This window comes from Schistocerca americana, chromosome 2 (genome assembly GCF_021461395.2).
Source record: "Schistocerca americana isolate TAMUIC-IGC-003095 chromosome 2, iqSchAmer2.1, whole genome shotgun sequence".
Classification (NCBI taxonomy): domain Eukaryota; kingdom Metazoa; phylum Arthropoda; class Insecta; order Orthoptera; family Acrididae; genus Schistocerca; species Schistocerca americana.
Genome location: NC_060120.1, coordinates 978381010 through 978400294, shown reverse-complemented (window position 1 = coordinate 978400294; position 19285 = coordinate 978381010). Strand labels below are relative to the sequence as shown.

The 19285-nt window shown below is 44.2% G+C and overlaps 1 protein-coding gene across 1 annotated transcript in view; it reads left to right on the top strand.

The window, feature by feature from the left end:
- Positions 1-19285, top strand: part of LOC124595235 (J domain-containing protein) — a 104943-nt gene that overhangs the window by 3962 nt on the left and 81696 nt on the right. Inside the window, exon 2 of the mRNA XM_047133893.1 lies at positions 3860-3961. Coding sequence (XP_046989849.1) covers positions 3860-3961 — 102 coding nt within the window. The remainder of the gene's footprint in view (positions 1-3859; positions 3962-19285) is intronic.

Here is a 19285-nt window from a genome sequence, read left to right as displayed (position 1 = left end):
CTTGGCGCGTCAAATTCGGATAACGAACGAAGCCGATCACACCACAATAAACGTGAAGTAATACAGCTGAGGTGGTTTGCAGTAGTATTAGTATCAGCTGTAGAGCTCGACATCATCAAAATTAGTTCGTAACTGGTCAAGACGATCGTTCATTGCTGTACACTGCAAAGATACAGGTATATTTACTATATTTCTGAAATTGAGCTGATACCGGGGCCTTCAATGGTCACTGAAGAATCATCATACGAATGTTTGATGGCAGATAAGGGGAGAGGGATAAAAAATTGAGTCGAACGCAGTTAGAGCAGACTTCGCTGCCTTAGCCGGTTGCGCCAACATCGTTGCTGGACGGCTGGTACTCCCATAGGTCTTCAACATCCTCGCGAAATTTTAAACATTTTTCGAAAACGCTTGAGGAGTGCATCATACTAGGACTAACTGTGCACTACAATCGTAGTGAAAGGAGGGCAAAATCGGTGGTCTTTTGGATGTACGCTTCCATTGTTAGAGCCGTCGAAGTCCATCAACTCAAGCGGCAGTGGAAGGGTAAAACATTCGTACTATTTCTATACTCCGCAGTCCACCTTGCGGTGTGTGGCGGAGGGTACTTTGTGAATCAGTGTCAGTTCCCCCTTTTCCTGTCCTAGTTGTGAATGGTTAGGACGATTCTTTGCAAGACACTGTGTGGGCTCGACTCTCTAGTTTTACGTTCATGGTCTTTCCGCGAGATACACGTAGGAGGAAACAATACGTATATTCGTTGACTCTTTTAGAAACGTACGCCCTCGGAACTTCAAAGTAGACCATACCATGATGCAGAACGCCTCTTGCAGAGTCTGGCACAAGAGCTGACTAAGCGTCTTCGTGACACTTTCACGCGAACTTAATGAACTATAACTAAGTGCGCTGTTCTTCTCTATTCGCTCTGTAAATCCTATCGAACGAGCTTGCTATAAGCTACCTCCGTTATGGGTGGACTAAATTTCATGAGGCTTATTCCAGTAAATCTGTTTGGCATCTGCCTTACCTGCGATTAGTTTTATGTGCTCGTTCCACTTCAAATCGCTCCCTATGCATTCCCATAGATACATTAGGGATCTTACTGCTTCCATTGATTGTTCTGCAACTGCGTAAGCCGGCCGACGTGGCCGAGCGGTTCTAGGCGCTTCAGTCCGGAACCGCGCTGCTACTACGGTCGAGGTTCGAATCCTGCCTCGGGCATGGGTGTGTGTGATGTCCTTAGGTTAGTTAAGTTTAAGTAGTTCTAAGTCTAGGGGACTGATGACCTTATATGCTAAGTCCCATAGTGCTAGAGCCGTTTGAACCATTTTGCAACTGCGTAATCATACAGTAATGGGTAATTCTGTCTATTTACGCGCAATACATCATATTCATGTTGACGATCAATTTTCACTCCCTGCACCAAACGTCAATTTGCTGCAGGTCTTCCTGGATTTCGCTACGAGGGGTGCCCAGAAAGTAGTGAACCGAAAACAGTGCTACGAATGCGAAACGTTACACATGTATTATTTGAAGTCTCCTGAGTGAGAGCGTCTAGTTTTAGTCACTTCCGACAGATAGCGTAGAAGCAGGACAGTTTCAAAATAGCGTATATAGGTGATGTACCTGCACCTTACAAGCAACGTGTTGTCATTGAATTTCTCACTGCAGAGAAAGAAACTGTGAGGAATATTCACAAACGTTTGTGCAAAGCTATGGAGCATATGCTGTCGACGGAAGTAAAGTTAACGGTGGGTGAGGTCATCAGAAGGCGATCGGCGGACCTCCACGATTTGCAGCTGACTGGGAGACCATCGACGGTTGTCACACCTGACAGCCCTGGCCTAGACCCCGCGGGTTTCCACTTGTTTGGGCCATCAAAGGATGGCATTCGTGGAAGACACTTCGAGGACGACGAGGAGATTCACTGGTTCCGCCACCAGGGTAAGTATTGGTACCGACAGGGCATACACGCCGTTGTTTTGCACTGGAGAAAGGCCACAGAACGGTGTGGAGATTAAGTGGAAAAATAGGGTGTGTAGATGAAACGCCATTATTTCGTGTGTTTAATTCTCATCATGCTCAATAAAGAATTCTTGAAGAAAAAAAATGCGGTGCATTACTTTCTGGGCAACCCTCGTACAATTTCTAGCGTTCCGACTTACCTGTATACAACAGCATCATCCTCGAAAAGCCTCATAAAACCTCCGATGTTATCTGCTAGGTCATGTATATACAGAGTGATTCTTATTAACATTTAAAAACCTCCGAAGCGACGAAGGTGACATTGCGACACGTAATTTGACACATGGGGTCGCAAATGTTGGGAATGACGTACCTCGCCTCACTTGCGTCGGTGGAGCTTATCGGTCTGTCGCGTCTGATCATTCCAATCCAAGTCAAGTATTGACGTCGGTGTGACTCTGGGCCCACGTCTATGGTGGAGCTCACAGTTCGAGCCTTGTGTCTGGCAGGTTGTATTTTTTCATTGAGTTAGACAATTGTGTGTTTACATTTACATAAGATATATTATTCCATTTACAGTCTCCGGTGTTTATTGTGAAGTACAGTACAACAAACCCTACCTGTCACAAGTAAATGAGTCGTTACCAGTTAGTGAGCTACGTCTTGTTTACTAAATAATGTTTGTAAACAAAAAAGACCGGACAGTAGAAAAGGAACATAGAATAAGAAAAGCTTTTATTTGGTTACAGCGACGACAATAATTTTTTGACTTTGCGTTTACAACCATGCGCATTTACAAAAGCTGTTCGAAGTTTGGACCGTTTTCAAATATTCCATCGCTCAGTTATCCCTTCACGCCCAAGCCCAACAGCTGCACTTGGGGCGAGGTACGTCATCTGGTGACGTCTCATATTCTACATTTATCTCCATTTCTGGAGTATTTCCCGACATATACTACCCCATGTGTCGTATGAAATTACTTGTCAGGGTCAGCTACGTCACTTCGAGGGTTTTTAACGTAAATATAAATCACTCTCGTATATTGTGAAGAGTAATCGTCCTATAACACTCCCTCGGGGCACGCCTGAAGTTACTTCTACGTCTGAAGACTTCTCTCCGTTCAGAATGACGTGTGCTCTATTTGCTAGAAACTCTTCAGTCCAATCACATAGTTAGTCTGATATTCCCTACGCTCGTATTTTTTTTCTCATCAGGCGCTAGTGCGGAATTGTATCAAACGCCTTCCGGAAGTCAAGGCACACGTCATCTACCTTGCTGCCTGAATCTACTGTTTTCTCAGTCTCGTGGACAAACAGAGCTGAGTTGTTTTCGGAACCCATGTTGATCCCTATAGGGGGAAATTTTTGGTATCCACAAACGTCATAATATGAGCGCATAAAACATGTTCCTAAATTCCACAACAGCTCAACGTCAGATGTAGACCTATAGATTTGTGCGTCTTTTTTCTCGCGTTTCGTCAGGAAATGTGTATGAAAACCGATAAAAACAATCGATCGATAGTGCAAATTTCTCTAATTACCAGTTAGAGGTGATCGACTTCAAAGTACCACCCATTTGAGTCCACTCTTGATTGGCTTTGGTAACCCCCGCTACTCAGAACATTCATGCATGTGGTTTTCCGTGAGGGTTTGCAGAAGGTCCGCAGTTTTTCCTCACAGTGTATCGAGTGAATATGTCTGTAGTTAGCTGCTCGGCAACCACCACGATGTCGATCACTTTCGGTAAAACTCGTCACAGTAGAAGGTCGAAAAACAGACGCTGATTAATACGCGACTGCAATCCAAACAGTCTGTTTTTTTTTTCAAAATTATTTTACATGTTGAAGACTTCTGTACGAGTTTAACTAATTTCTGTCGTGTACTTTGTCTTCCAGACAGAACAGATTGTCGCTGAATACAAGGTCAGAGCTCTCCAGTACCATCCGGACAAGAATGAGGGCAACAAAGAAGCCGAAGCGAAGTTTCAGCAGTTGCAGGTAAGACATGCAGTTACTGTCTTCCAGTTTTTCCAGGCTCCTTGGTTGTTTTGATAACTTCCATCTTCGTCTGTGTGTCTGTGGTGTACGTAATTGTTTTCAGAACACTAGTGGTGTCTCATATCAGTCTTCGCAACTGCTAAAAACGCGTATTTACCCTCTTCATTTCACATCTACCTGCCTCCTTCGCCATTGCTCCAACTCATAACCAACCCACTTTCCCTTCCTTACTTCTGCATTCACCATCTTGTATTCGTCTTTGGCACTCCCCCCCTCCCCACCCCCAATTCTCACTGCTTCATTAATTTCCCTTGATGCCATTCACATAAATTAATATATAGCAACATAAATAAAACGATACATGAAAAGAGCGTTTCTGGACCAAAGGAAAACCAAATTGACGACACTAAAAACAGAAAATATAGGCTTATGTTCAGAACACACAAACATTAATGGTGCAATACCTCATAGTGTTTCATGTGAGAAAATGTGAAGTGCTGCAACACGATAATGATAGGCCACAGCCGGCCGGAGTGGCCGAGCGGTTCTAGGCGCTACAGTCTGGAGCCGCGCGACCGCTACGGTCGCAGGTTCGAATCCTGCCTTGGGTATGGATGCGTGTGATGTCCTTAGGTTAGTTAGGTTTAAGTAGTTCTAAGATCTATGGGACTGATGACGTCAGAAGTTAAGTCCCATAGTGCTCAGAGCCATTTGAATTTTTTGTTAGGCCACAAACATGAATGCTAAACCCAAGAATACCTGGGAAATGTGCGTTCACACGGAACTTCTAGATGTAAGCAAAATTAAACTATAATTTCGATGTCGTTTAAAGCGAACTGTTTTAGGTTTAGAGCCAAAAATAAAATTGTAAATATGTTCGATTCCAGGCAACTGATCCAGATATGGTAAAATAAATACTCATTTTTAGTAGTTGCAAGAACGGTTCTGAGATGCCTTTAGTAATTTCTTTTATATTTTGAACATAGCTGCACAACAGCAGCGGTTCCACGTAATAAAATTATAACCAGCCGACCAGTTGCAATGGATAAAGAAATTCTTTACCTAGTTTTCGACAAATATAAATTTGTCTTCTTCAGAAGGTTGCAATTTTACATTAGTAAGGACTAATGTACCATCGCCGTTTTTACAATTGTCGGCATAGATCCATTTGTCAAACATGAAAGATAGCCCTAGATTTGTCACGTAAATACAACCGACTCGGTTGTGAGCTCTGCAAGATCCATGAACTATTTTGTGTTTACGCGACAAACCCTAATTCTAGGGCTATCTTTCATGTTTGACAAATGGATCTATGCCGACAATTGTAAAAACGGCGATGGTACATTAGTCCTTACTAATGTAAAATTGCTACCTTCTGAAGAAGACAAATTTATGTTTGTCGAAAACTAGGTAAAGAATTTCTTTATCCATTGCAACTGGTCGGCTGGTTATAATTTTAATTTCTTTTATGTTCGTTGCTTTGAAATCTTGGCACAAACATGGCAGATTTAATGCGAGACGCAGTTCAGATTTCCAACAGGTGTCCGTCCGTGCGCCTAGCAGTGTTTGTCTCGTACGACAGAACAACGCGCTTTTGGTGAACGCCAATGTAACTCATCGCGCGCGAGCTTTTGGAATAACAGAGGAATCCCCCACTTAGTGTCGCCTGACCTTACTTATCTGCCAGGGCAGCTGAAAAGGCCTCGTTTATCGTTTGGATCCGTACTACAGACCTCAGTACTTAATTACAACGCAGTAATGTTTCTGGCGCGTCAGCGAAGTGACTCGTCGGGGAAACCAAAGACTAGTACTGTTCAGGAGCAGGGTTTGAAGCCAACGCCGGCCATCGTGGCTTAGTTTTCGCTATTTATATAAACTGCTCCGTGTCAACGCCATGGTCACGACCTTGGCAAGGCCTCAACACGGTACTTCTACGTTTTTTTTTCCATGACTCGTTTTGCGTTTATATCTTCTGACAAGGAAAGTACCGAAGCTCGAACTGTTGAAATCTAATAGAAATCATTTTAAAATACGAAGATGTCCGTTCAATCATCAGTAAGTTCATTTACGCGGAAAACCTTGCATTTCCGTATAGTCAGTGTTTGAAGGTTAACGACTTTCAAAAATACTCAAGGACAAGTCACTATAGAACAAAAAGCGTCTTGTAACACACTGTCATGACCATCAGGTTCACAGGAGTCATAATTATACTGGCGTGTGACGAGGGCCTCCCGTCGGGTAGACCGTTCGCCTGGTGCAAGTCTTTCGATTTGACGCCACTTCGGCGACTTGCGCGTCGATGGGGATGAAATGATGATGATGATGATTAGGACAACACAACACCCAGTCTGAGCGGAGAAAATCTCCAAGCCGGGAATCGAACCCGGGCCCTTAGGATTGACAGTCCGTCGCGCTGACCACTCAGCTACCGGGGGCGGACACAGGAGTCATAAATAAGGTATTTGGGAAAAGTTAAGCATTTAGTTGAAACAATAAATGCTGGTACAAGCAGAAATAAGTCATATTTCCAATGATAAAAGTTGGGGTATCGTCATACATTGTTCCTTGTTCGTTATACAGCTGCATTTGTGCAATTTCAATGAAGTGATATGATAAGCACACAGCGAAATGTAGAAGTCTCCTCACTTGACAAGAACGATACGGGGACACGCTACATGAATTTCGGCATATCCTCGCTGCAGTAGTCGAGATCGACATCCACAGCGGTCGTACTATCCTGATATCTGAAACGAGCTGTTTCATTTCGCTATTTTATCACTTCATGGAAACTCCACACTTGCACTCTGATGACGAAGGACGTACAACAGAGCCACTTGTATTTCAGAAAATACAACTTTGTAAGTTTTGTTAACTACATACATACGCCAATGTTCAGATTTTTATGGTAAGCTGTTTATAATAGTCTGTTACACGCTATTGTTTTTCAATGACTTCGGCTTCTGTAGTGTTCAGAGTAGTTCATTGTCAAACATGGTTTGTACACAAACACAGAGGGCTGCAAATAAATATCGATGGGTGATAAAAATATACATAAAATATAAATGTAGTTGTTCATCTACCATTATGCAGAAGAGCAATCTCTGAATTTGAATAAAATGTAATCTTCTTACACAAAACATATACACAACTAGTTCCTTCAGTTGCTACCTACAGATCTAAAAAAGTATTACAACAAAATTTTACGGTCTAACAATCGTTGCTACAAAGAAGATATTCTAATACGTTTTATATACCATCTACGTACATAGACCATTGCACCACTCTGCGTACTGTACTGTCATTTAGCAATGAACATATTGCGGAACAACTGTAACATAAGTACAAGCAGTTATGGAAAATCCAGCGTTGAATGGCTAAGTGTTTTTGATCAGAAACTTTCGTATTTGGCACGATCATGATTTTATTGTATAATGTATATCGTCACCACGGAGTGTCTTCTTAAATGAGGTATGTTCACCTCAGTCATGTTACGTTTCATATTCTTCGCAGTGGATTTTCCATATCCGTTTTTACTTATATCGCAGTTGTTCCCAAAGACTGAATGACACTCCACTACGAAGAATGACACAATGGTCTATATATGTAGATTATATGTAATAAATGTATTAGAATTTCTTCTTCATGACAAATGACGGTTATTAGACTGTAAAAAAATTCCTGCAATACTTGTTCAGATCTGATGCCAATTTAACATGCCAACAGAACAGCTGCTCGGCAACCACCACGAGGTCGATCACTTTCAAAATTACTTTACATGTTGAAGACTTCTGTACGAGTTTAACTAATGCAGATGATAAACGGGTATTCATTGGACAAATATATTATACTAGAACTGACATGTGATACCACTTTCACGCAATTTGGGTGCATAGATGCTGAGAAATCAGTACCCAGAACAACCACCTCTCGCCGCAATAACGGCCTTGATAAGCCTGGGCATTGAGTCAAACAGCCTGGATGGCGTGTACAGGTACAGCTGCCCATGCAGCTTCAGCACGATACCACAGTTTATCAAGAGTAGTGACTGACGTATTGTGACGAGCCAGTTGCTCGGCCACCATTGACCAGACGTTTTAAATTGGTGAGTGATCTGGAGAATGTGCTGGCCAGGGCAGCAGCCGAACATTTTCTGTATCCAGAAAGGCCCGTACAGGACCTCCAACATGCGTCGTGCATTTTCCTGCTGAAATGTAGGGTTTCGCAGGGATCGAATGAAAAGTAGAGCCGTAACACATCTGAAATGTAACATCCACTGTTCAAAGTGCCGTCAATGCGAAGAAGAGGTGACAGAGACGTGTAACCAATGGCACCCGATACCATCACGCCGGGTGATACGCCAGTGTGGCGATGACGAAAACACGCTTCCAATGTGCGTTCACCGCGATGTCGCCAAACACGGATGTGACCATCGTGATGTTGTAAACAGAATCTGGATTCATCCGAAAAAAATGACGTTTTGCCATTCGTGCATCCAGATTCATCGTCGAGTACACCATCGCAGGCGCTCCAGTCTGTGACGCAGCGACAAGGGTAACCGCAGCCGCGGTCTCAGAGCTGATAGTCAGTGCTGCTGCAAACGTCGTCGAACTATTCGTGCAGATGGTTGTTGTCCTGCAAACGTCCCCATTTGTTGACTCGGGGATCGAGACGTGGCTGCACGATCCGTTACAGCCATACGGATAAGATGCCTGTCATCTCGACTGCTAGTGATACGAGGCGGTTGGGATCCAGCACCCTCCTGAACCCACCGATTCCATATTCTGCTAACAGTCATGGGATCTCGACCAACGCGAGCAGCAATGTCGCGATACGATAAACCGCAATCGCGATAGGCTACAATCCGACCTTTATCAATGTCGGAAACGTGATGGTATGCTTTTCTCCTTCTTACACGAGGCAACTCAACAATGTTTCACCAGGCAACGCCGGTCAACTGCTGTTTGTGTATGAGAAATTGGTTGGAAACTTTCCTCATGTCAGCACATTGTAGGTGTCGCCAACGGCTTCAACCTTGGGCGAATGCTCTGAAAAGCTAATCATTTGCACATCGCAGCATCTTCTTCCTGTCGTTTAAATTTCGCGTCTATACGATCTGGGCAAATAAACTTCTCTAATGAGAAGTTTACATTATAAATACGATCAAAATATACACACATTCGATTGCAGCCATTAGGTCTTGAGCACTTGCCTTCTCCAATTATACTGGTTGAGAGAATGTTTGACTTAATGAAACCTGATGCGTGACAGTGAACGGCGATTGTTCAGCAGGAACGAGAGGAACTTGATGTATTGAATCGCTAATGTACTCAAGGTAAATATAAGTTTTATTAGGTACCATCAGTAACGCTCTCATTGTTCGGAGGTGAAGCAGTGGTAAGAAACTGGGCTCGTATTCGGAAGGACGTCGGTTCAAAAATCCCCGTCCGGCCATCCTGATTTAGGTTTTCCGTGATTTACCTGAATCGCTGTACGCAAATGTCGGGTTGTTTCTTTGAAAAGGACACAGCCGATTTCCATCGCCGCCTTTCCCCAGTCCGAGCTTGTACTGTCTCCAATCACCTCGTCGTCGACGGGACATAAAATCCTGATCTTGTTTGTTCGGTGACGACGCTGCTGCATACGGGGAAAGTATTGTCCGGGGTCTGTTGGTAAGGAAAAGGAAACGGACGCTAATTCCATACGATGTTCTACACTGCAGCTTCCTTCAAATACGGTTAAATGCAACATGTCGTCGTCATTGGCCCAAAGGCCGGTCTATGCAGTTTCTATTCGCTTATTGCCTTCACTGTTTATACTCCACATTTCACTTTCGTGCAAGACTGCACTTCAAATGCTATCAGAATGGGTTTTCTGACGGATTTGTGTTGGATGTTAAAATATTTCTCTTTCTCTGAGACGCTTTTTTTACTATTGCCAGCCTGCATTTTATATCCCCTCTATTTCGGCCATCGCCAGTTATCTCGTAACGCAGACACAGAAACGCATATGCGACATTTAACGTCCCAGTTCATCTAATTCTCTCGGCATCATCTTAATTTTGCTGCATTTCCTTGCGTCTTCTTGTTTTTATTGCCTCTTTTCAAGACACTGTCCTTTCCGTTCAACTGCTCTTCAATGTCCTTTGCCGTCTCTGACAGTTACAATGTTATCGTCAAACTGCAGAGTTATTTAATGTCCCTGAACCTCAATTTTCTTTCCAAATTTTTCGTTTGTTTTCTCTCTGCTTGCTCAATATACACATTGAATAACATGGGGGTAGGCTACAATATTCTCTCACTCCCTTCTCAGTTGCTGCTTCTTTCACGTGATGCGACGCAGCAAGTACAGTCTGTTTCTGTAAAAATGGTAGATAACCTTTCGCTCGGAGTCTTTTATATATAATTGCCGACATATTTGTCACTGTACATTCCCCAACTGTGTTGAAATTTCAGTTTAACAAGTATTTCACTGTCCCAGTTGCATATTCATTTTTACGGTCATAAAAAATTAATGCACAGTTGAAATGGTGGAAAAGGATAAATTTACGACTGCTATTGACATGGAATTCTTATGACTGAAATGAGGTAATACAGAATAATTTTTGCGTAGACCCCATGGCGTCTAACTTCAGAAGTGCGTGGAAATCTCGTGAGAGAAATTCATTTGGGTGTGAATGCAGCCATTCGTGCGTCGTGGTTTTCGCCTCTTCAGCATTTTGAAATGCTTACCCCCCTGAGTTGTCTGAGCCGTTCAAACACTTCGGGGCGACGTCCCTGACCTTCATTCTAGAAACTACGCATAGTCTCACAGGCGTCGACACAACAATCTCAACTCAGCAGTCAACAAATCCCATCTCGCGGACACTTTATTGAATCGCAGCACATCGTGGACAATATTTTGTGGTGAACGACCACTAACAGTCCAAAATAGAGGCTATTTAGATTGTAGTAATAGCCTTTTTCCTTGACCAGCTCTTCCACTGCGGCATAGTTTTCGTTATACTTGAATGGTATGCCTAATGCGAAGCGTCTTCGACAGAAGTTCGCCTATTTTAAACTTTCTGCTTCAGTCCTACATTTGCTGCAAGGACACACAAGAATCACTGTGCTGTTACTTCCAAATGTTTAACAGCTTCACAACTCAAAACAAGTAACACCGATTGCTACTCCAGCGCAGGGCAAGTAGACAATCATAATTATTAATGAGGGGCTTACACCGGAAATGAAAACAGCGTCCATCGTTCCTCAAGGTAGTGATGGTAGGACCGAAGCACATGGCGTAGTTTGGACACCCATAATATTTCGTACACGGTTGTAGGTATCAACACGAAGCTTGTGGCGTATGATGGTACACAAAAGGACAAAACATATGCTGTACCACTAACAGTCATATCTGAAGAGATACTGAAGCAACAATAGACAAGTTTAAGTGTCTATCTTCTCGTCCTTTCTCTTCTTCTTCTTCTTTTTGGCTTCTAAGGGACTGTAAGCTCTCCTGCCGATATCATACTCTGAAGAGCCAAAGAAACTAGTACACCTGCCTAAAACAGTGTAGGGCCCCAGCGAGCACACAAAAGTGCTGAAACACGACGTACCATGGACTCGACTAATGTCTGAAGTAGCGTTGGAGGGAACTGGCAACATGAATCATGCAGGCGTCGATGAATCTATAAAGGTACGAGGGAATGGACATCTCTTCTGAACGGCACGTGGTAACGCATCCCAGATACGCTCAATAATGTTCATGTCTGGGGAGTTTGGTGGTCAGTGTAAGTGTTTAAACTCAGAAGAGTGTTCCTGGAGTTACTCTGTAGCAATTCTGGATGTGTGGGGTGTCGCACTGTCCTGCTGGAATTGCCCAAGTCCGTCGGAATGCACGATGGACATGAATGAATGCAGGTGATCAGACAGGATGCTTACTTATGTGTTACCTGTCAGTCGTATCTAGTCGTATCAGGCGTCCCATATCACTCCAGCTGGACACGCCCACCATTACAGAACCTCCACGTGCTTGAACAGTCCCCTGCCGACATGCAGGGTCCATGGATTCATGAGGTTGCCTCCATACCCGCACACATCAATCCGCCAGATACAATTTGAAACGAGACTCGTCCGACCAGGCAACATGTTTCCTATCAACAACAGTCCAATGTCGGTGTTGACGAGCACAGGAGAGGCGTAAAGCGTTGTGTTGTGCAATCAAGGATATACGAGTGGGCCTTCGGCTCCGAAAGCCCAAGCCGATGATGTTTTGTTGAATGGTTCGCACGCTGACACTTGATGGCCCAGCATTGAAATCTGCAGAAATTTGCGGAAGGGTTGCACTTCTGTCACGTTGAACGATTCTCTTCAGTCGTCGTTGGTTCCGTTCTTGAAGGATTGGAGATTTGATGTTTTACCGGATTCCTGATTTTTCACGGTACACTCGTGAAATGGTCGTACGGGAAAATCTCCACTTCATCGTTACGTCAGAGATGCCGTGTCCCTTCGCCCGTGCGAGGACTAGAACACCGCGTTCAACCTCACTTCAATCTTGGTAACCTGCCACTGTACAGCAGTAACCGATGTAACAATTGCGCCAAACACTTGTCTTATGTGGTGTTGCCGATCGCAGCGCCGTATTCTGCCTGTTTACATATCTCTGTATTTGAATACGCATGCGTATACCAGTTTCTTTGGCGCTTCAATGTATGTTACCTGCAAAACCTTCTATCGTATGACCGAGCGAGGTGGCGCAGTGGTTAGCACACTGGACTCGCATTCGGGAGGACGACGGTTCAATCCCGTCTCCAGCCATCCTGATTTAGGTTTTCCGTGATTTCCCTAACTCGTTTCAGGCAAATGCCGGGATGGTTCCTTTGAAAGGGCACGGCCGATTTCCTTCTCCATCCTTCCCTAACCCGAGCTTGCGCTCCGTCTCTAATGACCTCGTTGTCGACGGGACGTTAAAAAAAACACTAACTAACTAACTTCTATCGTATGCTGCTTCCTGGCAATTATTTACGTTCAACCGTCCGCAAATTGCTGCAGATTTCAATGCTCTGCCATCAGCAAGTGTCAGCGTGCGAACCATTGAACATCATCTACCGATGTATTCCTGGGTCTTCCCTTTGGTATCTCACCAAATACGATATTGCAGTGCCAGTGTTTGTAAGAAGTACGATGCAATGTGCGAAGGGACAATGCATAGTACTTCTTATAAACACAGTCCACTGAAATGTATTTATCTGCGAATACCAGGCGAGCGACTTTGTATTAAATGTCTCCCCTGTACAGGAATTACAGTACAAGGACGAAGACGTACGGAGATGGGTCTCCCCATGAAGTGTGCACGGGTAGCCGAAAGTTAAGACGACCGCTCGCGACAAGTGGGAAATCCCAGTCCGAATCCTGGGCTGGCACTAATTTTCAATGCCGCCATACCATTCTACAGTTGGAGGTTGCCCGTAATCGCAACTGCGAATACATTTCGTGTATCTTACCAAACGACTTTTTCATGAATGTTCTTGAAACCACTTGATCCTCTTTTAACTCTCATCTGCTGGTGTGCCCGTTAAAGTTTTCTGCAATTTATTATGCTCATCATTGGTGCTTGTTTGAAAGCATGTTGATTGATCTGTGTGTCTTGTCTTTCCAGCTTTGCGATTCATTATTATAGTTTCCTGTAAACTTTGTTTCAGATATTTGCAATTGATCTTCCGTTTTAGTTCAACTACTCCAAACGTTAAGACTGGTCTGGTAATTGTTTGTTTTGCATGTCAGTAGTTTAGACGCTAGAATAATTTTTTATGTGGAGTAGGACGCTCTATTAGTATTTTCCAGTCTCATTTTTATTCTACTTATCTCTGATTTTGTTCGTCTATCATTCCTCCCAGAAATATGGACTGTATAAGGCATCCGAATTTCTTTGCTGATTCTTTGAAACGATTGCTTGTCTTGTTCATCTGTGGATCCTTGAACAATAACGTATTTTGTTTTCAGATCTTTTAAGTAAAGTTTGGATGCTTCTCGCACGAGCTGCACAAATAAGTCTGATCTCTAGTTCACTTTTTCTAATGAGCACTACACCATCCGCATACGCTAAAACCTTAACTTTATTTCTTGGGAGGATCCCAGGGGATACTAATTTGTTTCGCCTTAAGTCTCTCCAAGACTACACTAAAGAGAAGAGGGAACAGAGCATCTCTTATCTTAGCTTATTTTAATTTTAAAACGGTCAGATTTTATTCCATTTAACAAAACGCTGCTCATGTTATCGTCCATGCAAATTTTACAGGAATTTATAAGTTGAATCACCGCCTTCTGCAAGCCATACTAGACGCCAACTTATACCATTCCTTTCTAGAAGCGTCCAAGTAACAGAAATCGACTATTCGTCTTCCCTACTGGCTACGTTACAGGCTCGTTAAATTTCATGTCGCCTAGATATTTAATCGACATGACTGTGTCAGGCAGCCCTAACACTGTATTCGAAGGTCAAAGGACTCTTTTTCCTACTCACCTGCATTAAGCTGTATTGTCCTGCATTCGGAGCAAACTGCTGTTGATAAAACCAAACGATAATTCTGTCAGTCACCCTGCGTCCACCTACAGTCACTCAACCACGACACTTTCCCGTCACTACACCAAGCAGTCGCACATCTTATCCGTCAGATAGTTTATGTGTACAGAGGACAAAAGCGGTCCTATCTCACTTCCCAGGGTCACTTGAGAAATAAAATGAGAGAAACGCTTATGCAGACAACGAACTTTTTGAAACGAATTAAATGAACGGAACTAGATCGATGGGGGTGAAATCAGTGAAGCCGGCCGGTGTGGCCGAGCGGTTCTAGGCGCTTCAGTCTGGAAGCGGCCGGCCGCTACGGTCACAGGTTCGAATCCTGCCTCGGGCATGGATGTGTGTGATGTCCTTAGGTTAGTAAGGTTTAAGTAGTTCTAAGTTCTAGGGGACTGATGACCCCCGATGTTAAGTCCCATAGCGCTCAGAGCCATTTGAACCATTTGAAATCAGTGAAGGTACACTGTGGCAACAGTTGTGGGACAGCGATATGCACATATACAGATGACGGAAGTATCGCATACACAAGATATAAAAGGGCAGTGCTTTGGTGGTTCTGTCATTCGGACTCAGGTGATTGCGGAATAGTAGTTGGAGCTAAACGCATGGGACATTTCCATTTCGGAAATCGTTGGGCAATTCAACATTACGAGATCCACAGTGTCAAGAATGTGCCCAGAATACCAAATTTCAGGCGTTACCTCTCACCGAAGACAACACGATGGCCGACGGCCTTCACTTAACGACCGAGAACAGCGGCGTTTGCGTAAAGTAGTCATTGCTAGCAAATAAACAACACTACGTAAAATAACTGCTGAAAGGGCTGTAGCAACAGACGACAGACGCCCGTGCCTTCGCCAACAGCACGACAGCGCCTGCGGCACCGCTCCTGGGCTCGTGACCGTATGGATTGGACTCTAGACGACTGGAAAGCAGTGGTCTGGTCGGATGGGCCCCGATTTCAGTTGGTCAGAGATGGCGGTAGAGTTAGTGTCACGCAGACCCCACGAAGCCATGGGCCCAAACTGTCAACAAGGCGCTGTGCACGCTGGTGGTGGAGCCATAATGGTATGGTATGCTATGGTGTGAACCGATCATTGAGTGAAAATGGTCATGTTCGGGTACTTGGAGACCATTTGCGACCATTCATGGAATTAATGTTCCCAAACAACCATGGACGATGGATGACAATGCGCCATGTCACCAGGCCACAACTGTTTGAAGAACATTCTGGACAGTTCGAGTGAACGATTTGCCCACCAAGATCGCCCCCGCATGAATCCCGTCGAACATTTCTGGGTCATGATCGATAGGTCAGTTTTGCACAAAATTCCGCACCGGCAACGCTTTCGCAATTATGGGCGGTTGTAGAGGCAGCATGGCTCAATATTTATGCAGGAGACTTGCAACGACATGAGTCCATGCCACGTCGATAACTGCGTTATGCTAGGCAAAAGTGGGTCCGACATATTAGGAAGTATAGCATGACTTTTGTTACATCAGTCTATTAGATGGTTTGTGGATGGAGTTCCTCGTTTATTGTCAGTCGAGTGTTAGTCATAGATATTTTATTGTGTCAGTTAGAAGGATAAGGTAAGATAGGAAATTGAAGATACAGATGATTCGCCCCATAATTAATGTCTAGGTTTTGCATGGGGTGACCTCGAGGAACCATTAGTTGCACAAGGAGTTAAACTCGTATCGTCGACTCCGATGTCGTTAGAGATGTAGCAAAGGCTCGGACTGTGTCGAGGATTGGGATGGAAGTCGGCCATGCCCTTTCAAAGGAACTACCCTGCCATTTTCCTGGAGCGATTTACGAAAATTACAGGAAACCTAAATTTGGATAGTCAGATGCGGATTTGAACCGTCGTCTTTCCTAATGCGAGTCCAGTATGCTGGCCACTGCCTCATCTGGTTCGGTGATACACTGTCCAATCACAGTAAAGTGACCAATTGTCAGGCGCCTGAATAACCACCTTTTCCAGCGCAGATGCTGCGAGACGTACAGTAAGAGTGTCACTGAGGCTATGGAAGCTAACGACAGGGATGTGGAGCCATGCTGACTCAAGTGTCATGGCCAGCTGCTCTAGGTTTCTCGGTTGAGGATCCATGCCATGAACAGAGCAATCGAGATGGTCCCTCATATACTCGATTGGTATTAAATCCGGGGAGTCTGATGGGCAGGGGAGTACGGTAAACTTATCCTGGTACTCTTCGAACTATACACGTACAATGCGAGCTGTGTGACACGTTGCATTGTCCTGCTGGTAGGTGCCATCGTGCCGGTGAGAAGCGAACTGCATGTAGTGGTGGACGTGGTCCCCAAGGATAGGCGAATACTTAGTTCATCCATTGCGCATTTCAGAATGATGAGATCACCCAGTGAATGCCACGAAAGAATTACCAAGACCACAACGCTGCCATCTCTGGCCTGGCCCCGTCCGACGATCGTAGTGGGTGTTTGCTTCCAGGTGTTTCACGCCGTACACGCCAACGGCCATCTGCTCGATGGAGTGTAGTACGTGATTCACCCGAAAAAGCCACATGTCGCCAGTCAGTGGACATAAAGTATCGGTACTGGCGTGCAAATTCCGACCTTCATCCCCGATGGACAGCAGTCAGCATGGCTGCCTGAATCAGGCGTCTGCTGCGGAAGCCCATAAGCAGCAACGTTCGGTGAACAGTCGTTGAGGAGACATGTCGGTAGGTAATCTCTTGGTTCATCTGGGCGGTCAGTTGCTTAACAGTTGCATGTCTGTTCGCCAGTGCAGGTCTCCGCATCTGTCGTTCACCCCTGTCCGTTATGGTCCGTGGTGCACCACATTTGCTTCAACGCCGGTTTTGGATAGCACCATTCTGTCATGCCATGTATACTTTAACCGCGGTGGCACGCGAAAAGTTTACAAACTTAGCCGTTTCGGAAATGCCTACACCCTTGGCCCGAAAGCCAATGATCATGCCATTTTGACGTCAGATAACCGCTCCGCTTCCGCATTATGACAACCACTGCAATATCTTCCGCGTTCCCGACACGCTTTATATACCCTCCACTTCTAGTGCCGCCATCTGTGAGTAGTTACTGCACTTTGACGTCGAACATAGGCGGTGGACACACTGAAATGACTGGACTGTCTGTGAAGGATAGGAGGGAGGACAGAGCATTCGGGCACGTCCGCAATCGGATAGAAGGTATGGGATTTGGTACTGTTAATAGTGACGAATGAGTTATCGGTAAAATTACTCACGCTACTATAGGTGAGTCATCTTCATAATGACAGCATTTAGTGAAAGAATGAGGGACTGTTATGAAAATTTTGTCGTTAGGTAGCTTCCTGATTGATTGTTCCTCGCTGTCCTTGGCTGGGCAGTTGCTTCCTCGACGGCGGGAAGCCACGAAACAGGATGCTTACAGCCTTAAGCTCTGTTGAAATCGGCGTCATTTTTGAGAGACCTCAGCTGCTTCCTGGACGCTCCCTCTATATTACTTCCATTGACTGTCACTGGAATGTTATTAAAATCTAGATCAAGGTGTGGTGGTGTTCCACTACCGCAGGTTTCACTTTGTTTTAAATGTATTTGAACTTCGTGATCTTTTACTTATTACTTTAATAGCTCTGCGTCTTGCCTATACAACTTTGCCACAACCACAAGCCTCTTTAGGATCCAGCAGTGTGGAAGTGATCTAGCATAATCGATATAGGTCGGAATATGAAGAGGTCAGCTATCTTAGTAACTAACGGCAACCTTGCAGAATGACATGGTCCTCGTTCTGCTTTCGGCTTCGCAGCTTTCCGCCATAAAGGAAGTATTATTCGGCAAGGCAGTGGCGGGAACTACTTTGGTCACGTGAATAATTAATCACATACCAGTTCAAAGTAGCACCCTTTGTTACTTCGCAGTGCGACCGTAAAAAGTTATTGCAGCAAGTTTCTTCTCTGGAATCTGCAACAGCTTGTTGTTCAGTCATTAATTTTACTGACAATGAGAAGCAAAAAGGTGTCATAGTTGCGACGGAAGCTGCAAGCAAATGATAAGCAGAGGCTGGGTCAGTGGTGTGAGAATTACGGAATGAAAGGCACTATGTCGAATGGAGGATTCCGATATCTGCCCCTAAAGCACGAGGAGTCGACACAGTAAATGTTCATTATGATATAGGTAAAGGTGTTATTATAGATAGATAATGAATAGTACAAGAAAATATCATATCTGCGAAAACTTCGTAGTTTTCGCACAGAGCTGAATTTGCAGACTAGCAAAGAAACTCCGAGAAAAACTGTTCCATTTAAAGAATTCACGTTTGTTTTAAAATTGCCAGAATGAACGAATCATCATATGCGGAAGAGAGAAATAAAGTATACGGCGTTAGGTTTTTTTCGAAAAATATAAAGCATCAGAATTAAAGCGGTCAGTGGTTTATTTCGACTAACTGTGGGTGTACACACATTATACTTGTGAACAAATGTTGCACAATGGCAGTGTGCGAAAAGTATTGTTAAGAAAACAGTGCCAGACAAAGTTAGATTGTTGTTAATGAAGAGTTTAGTTTCTTGTTCACATCTCGTCCATGGCTAAAACAGGAAAACTTCTGATGTAGAATTGGACAAGGAAAAAAAAAAAAAGAAAAACAAGGTAGGCCGAACTTTTGGCATTGATGGGTATCAACATTCTTCTTTTTATTCCACTGATTGAATTGTGCAAGGGAATGGCTACCCTCTTCCTGCTGCCATACCATCTACACTTAAATCCTTCAGAACTGGTACGGAA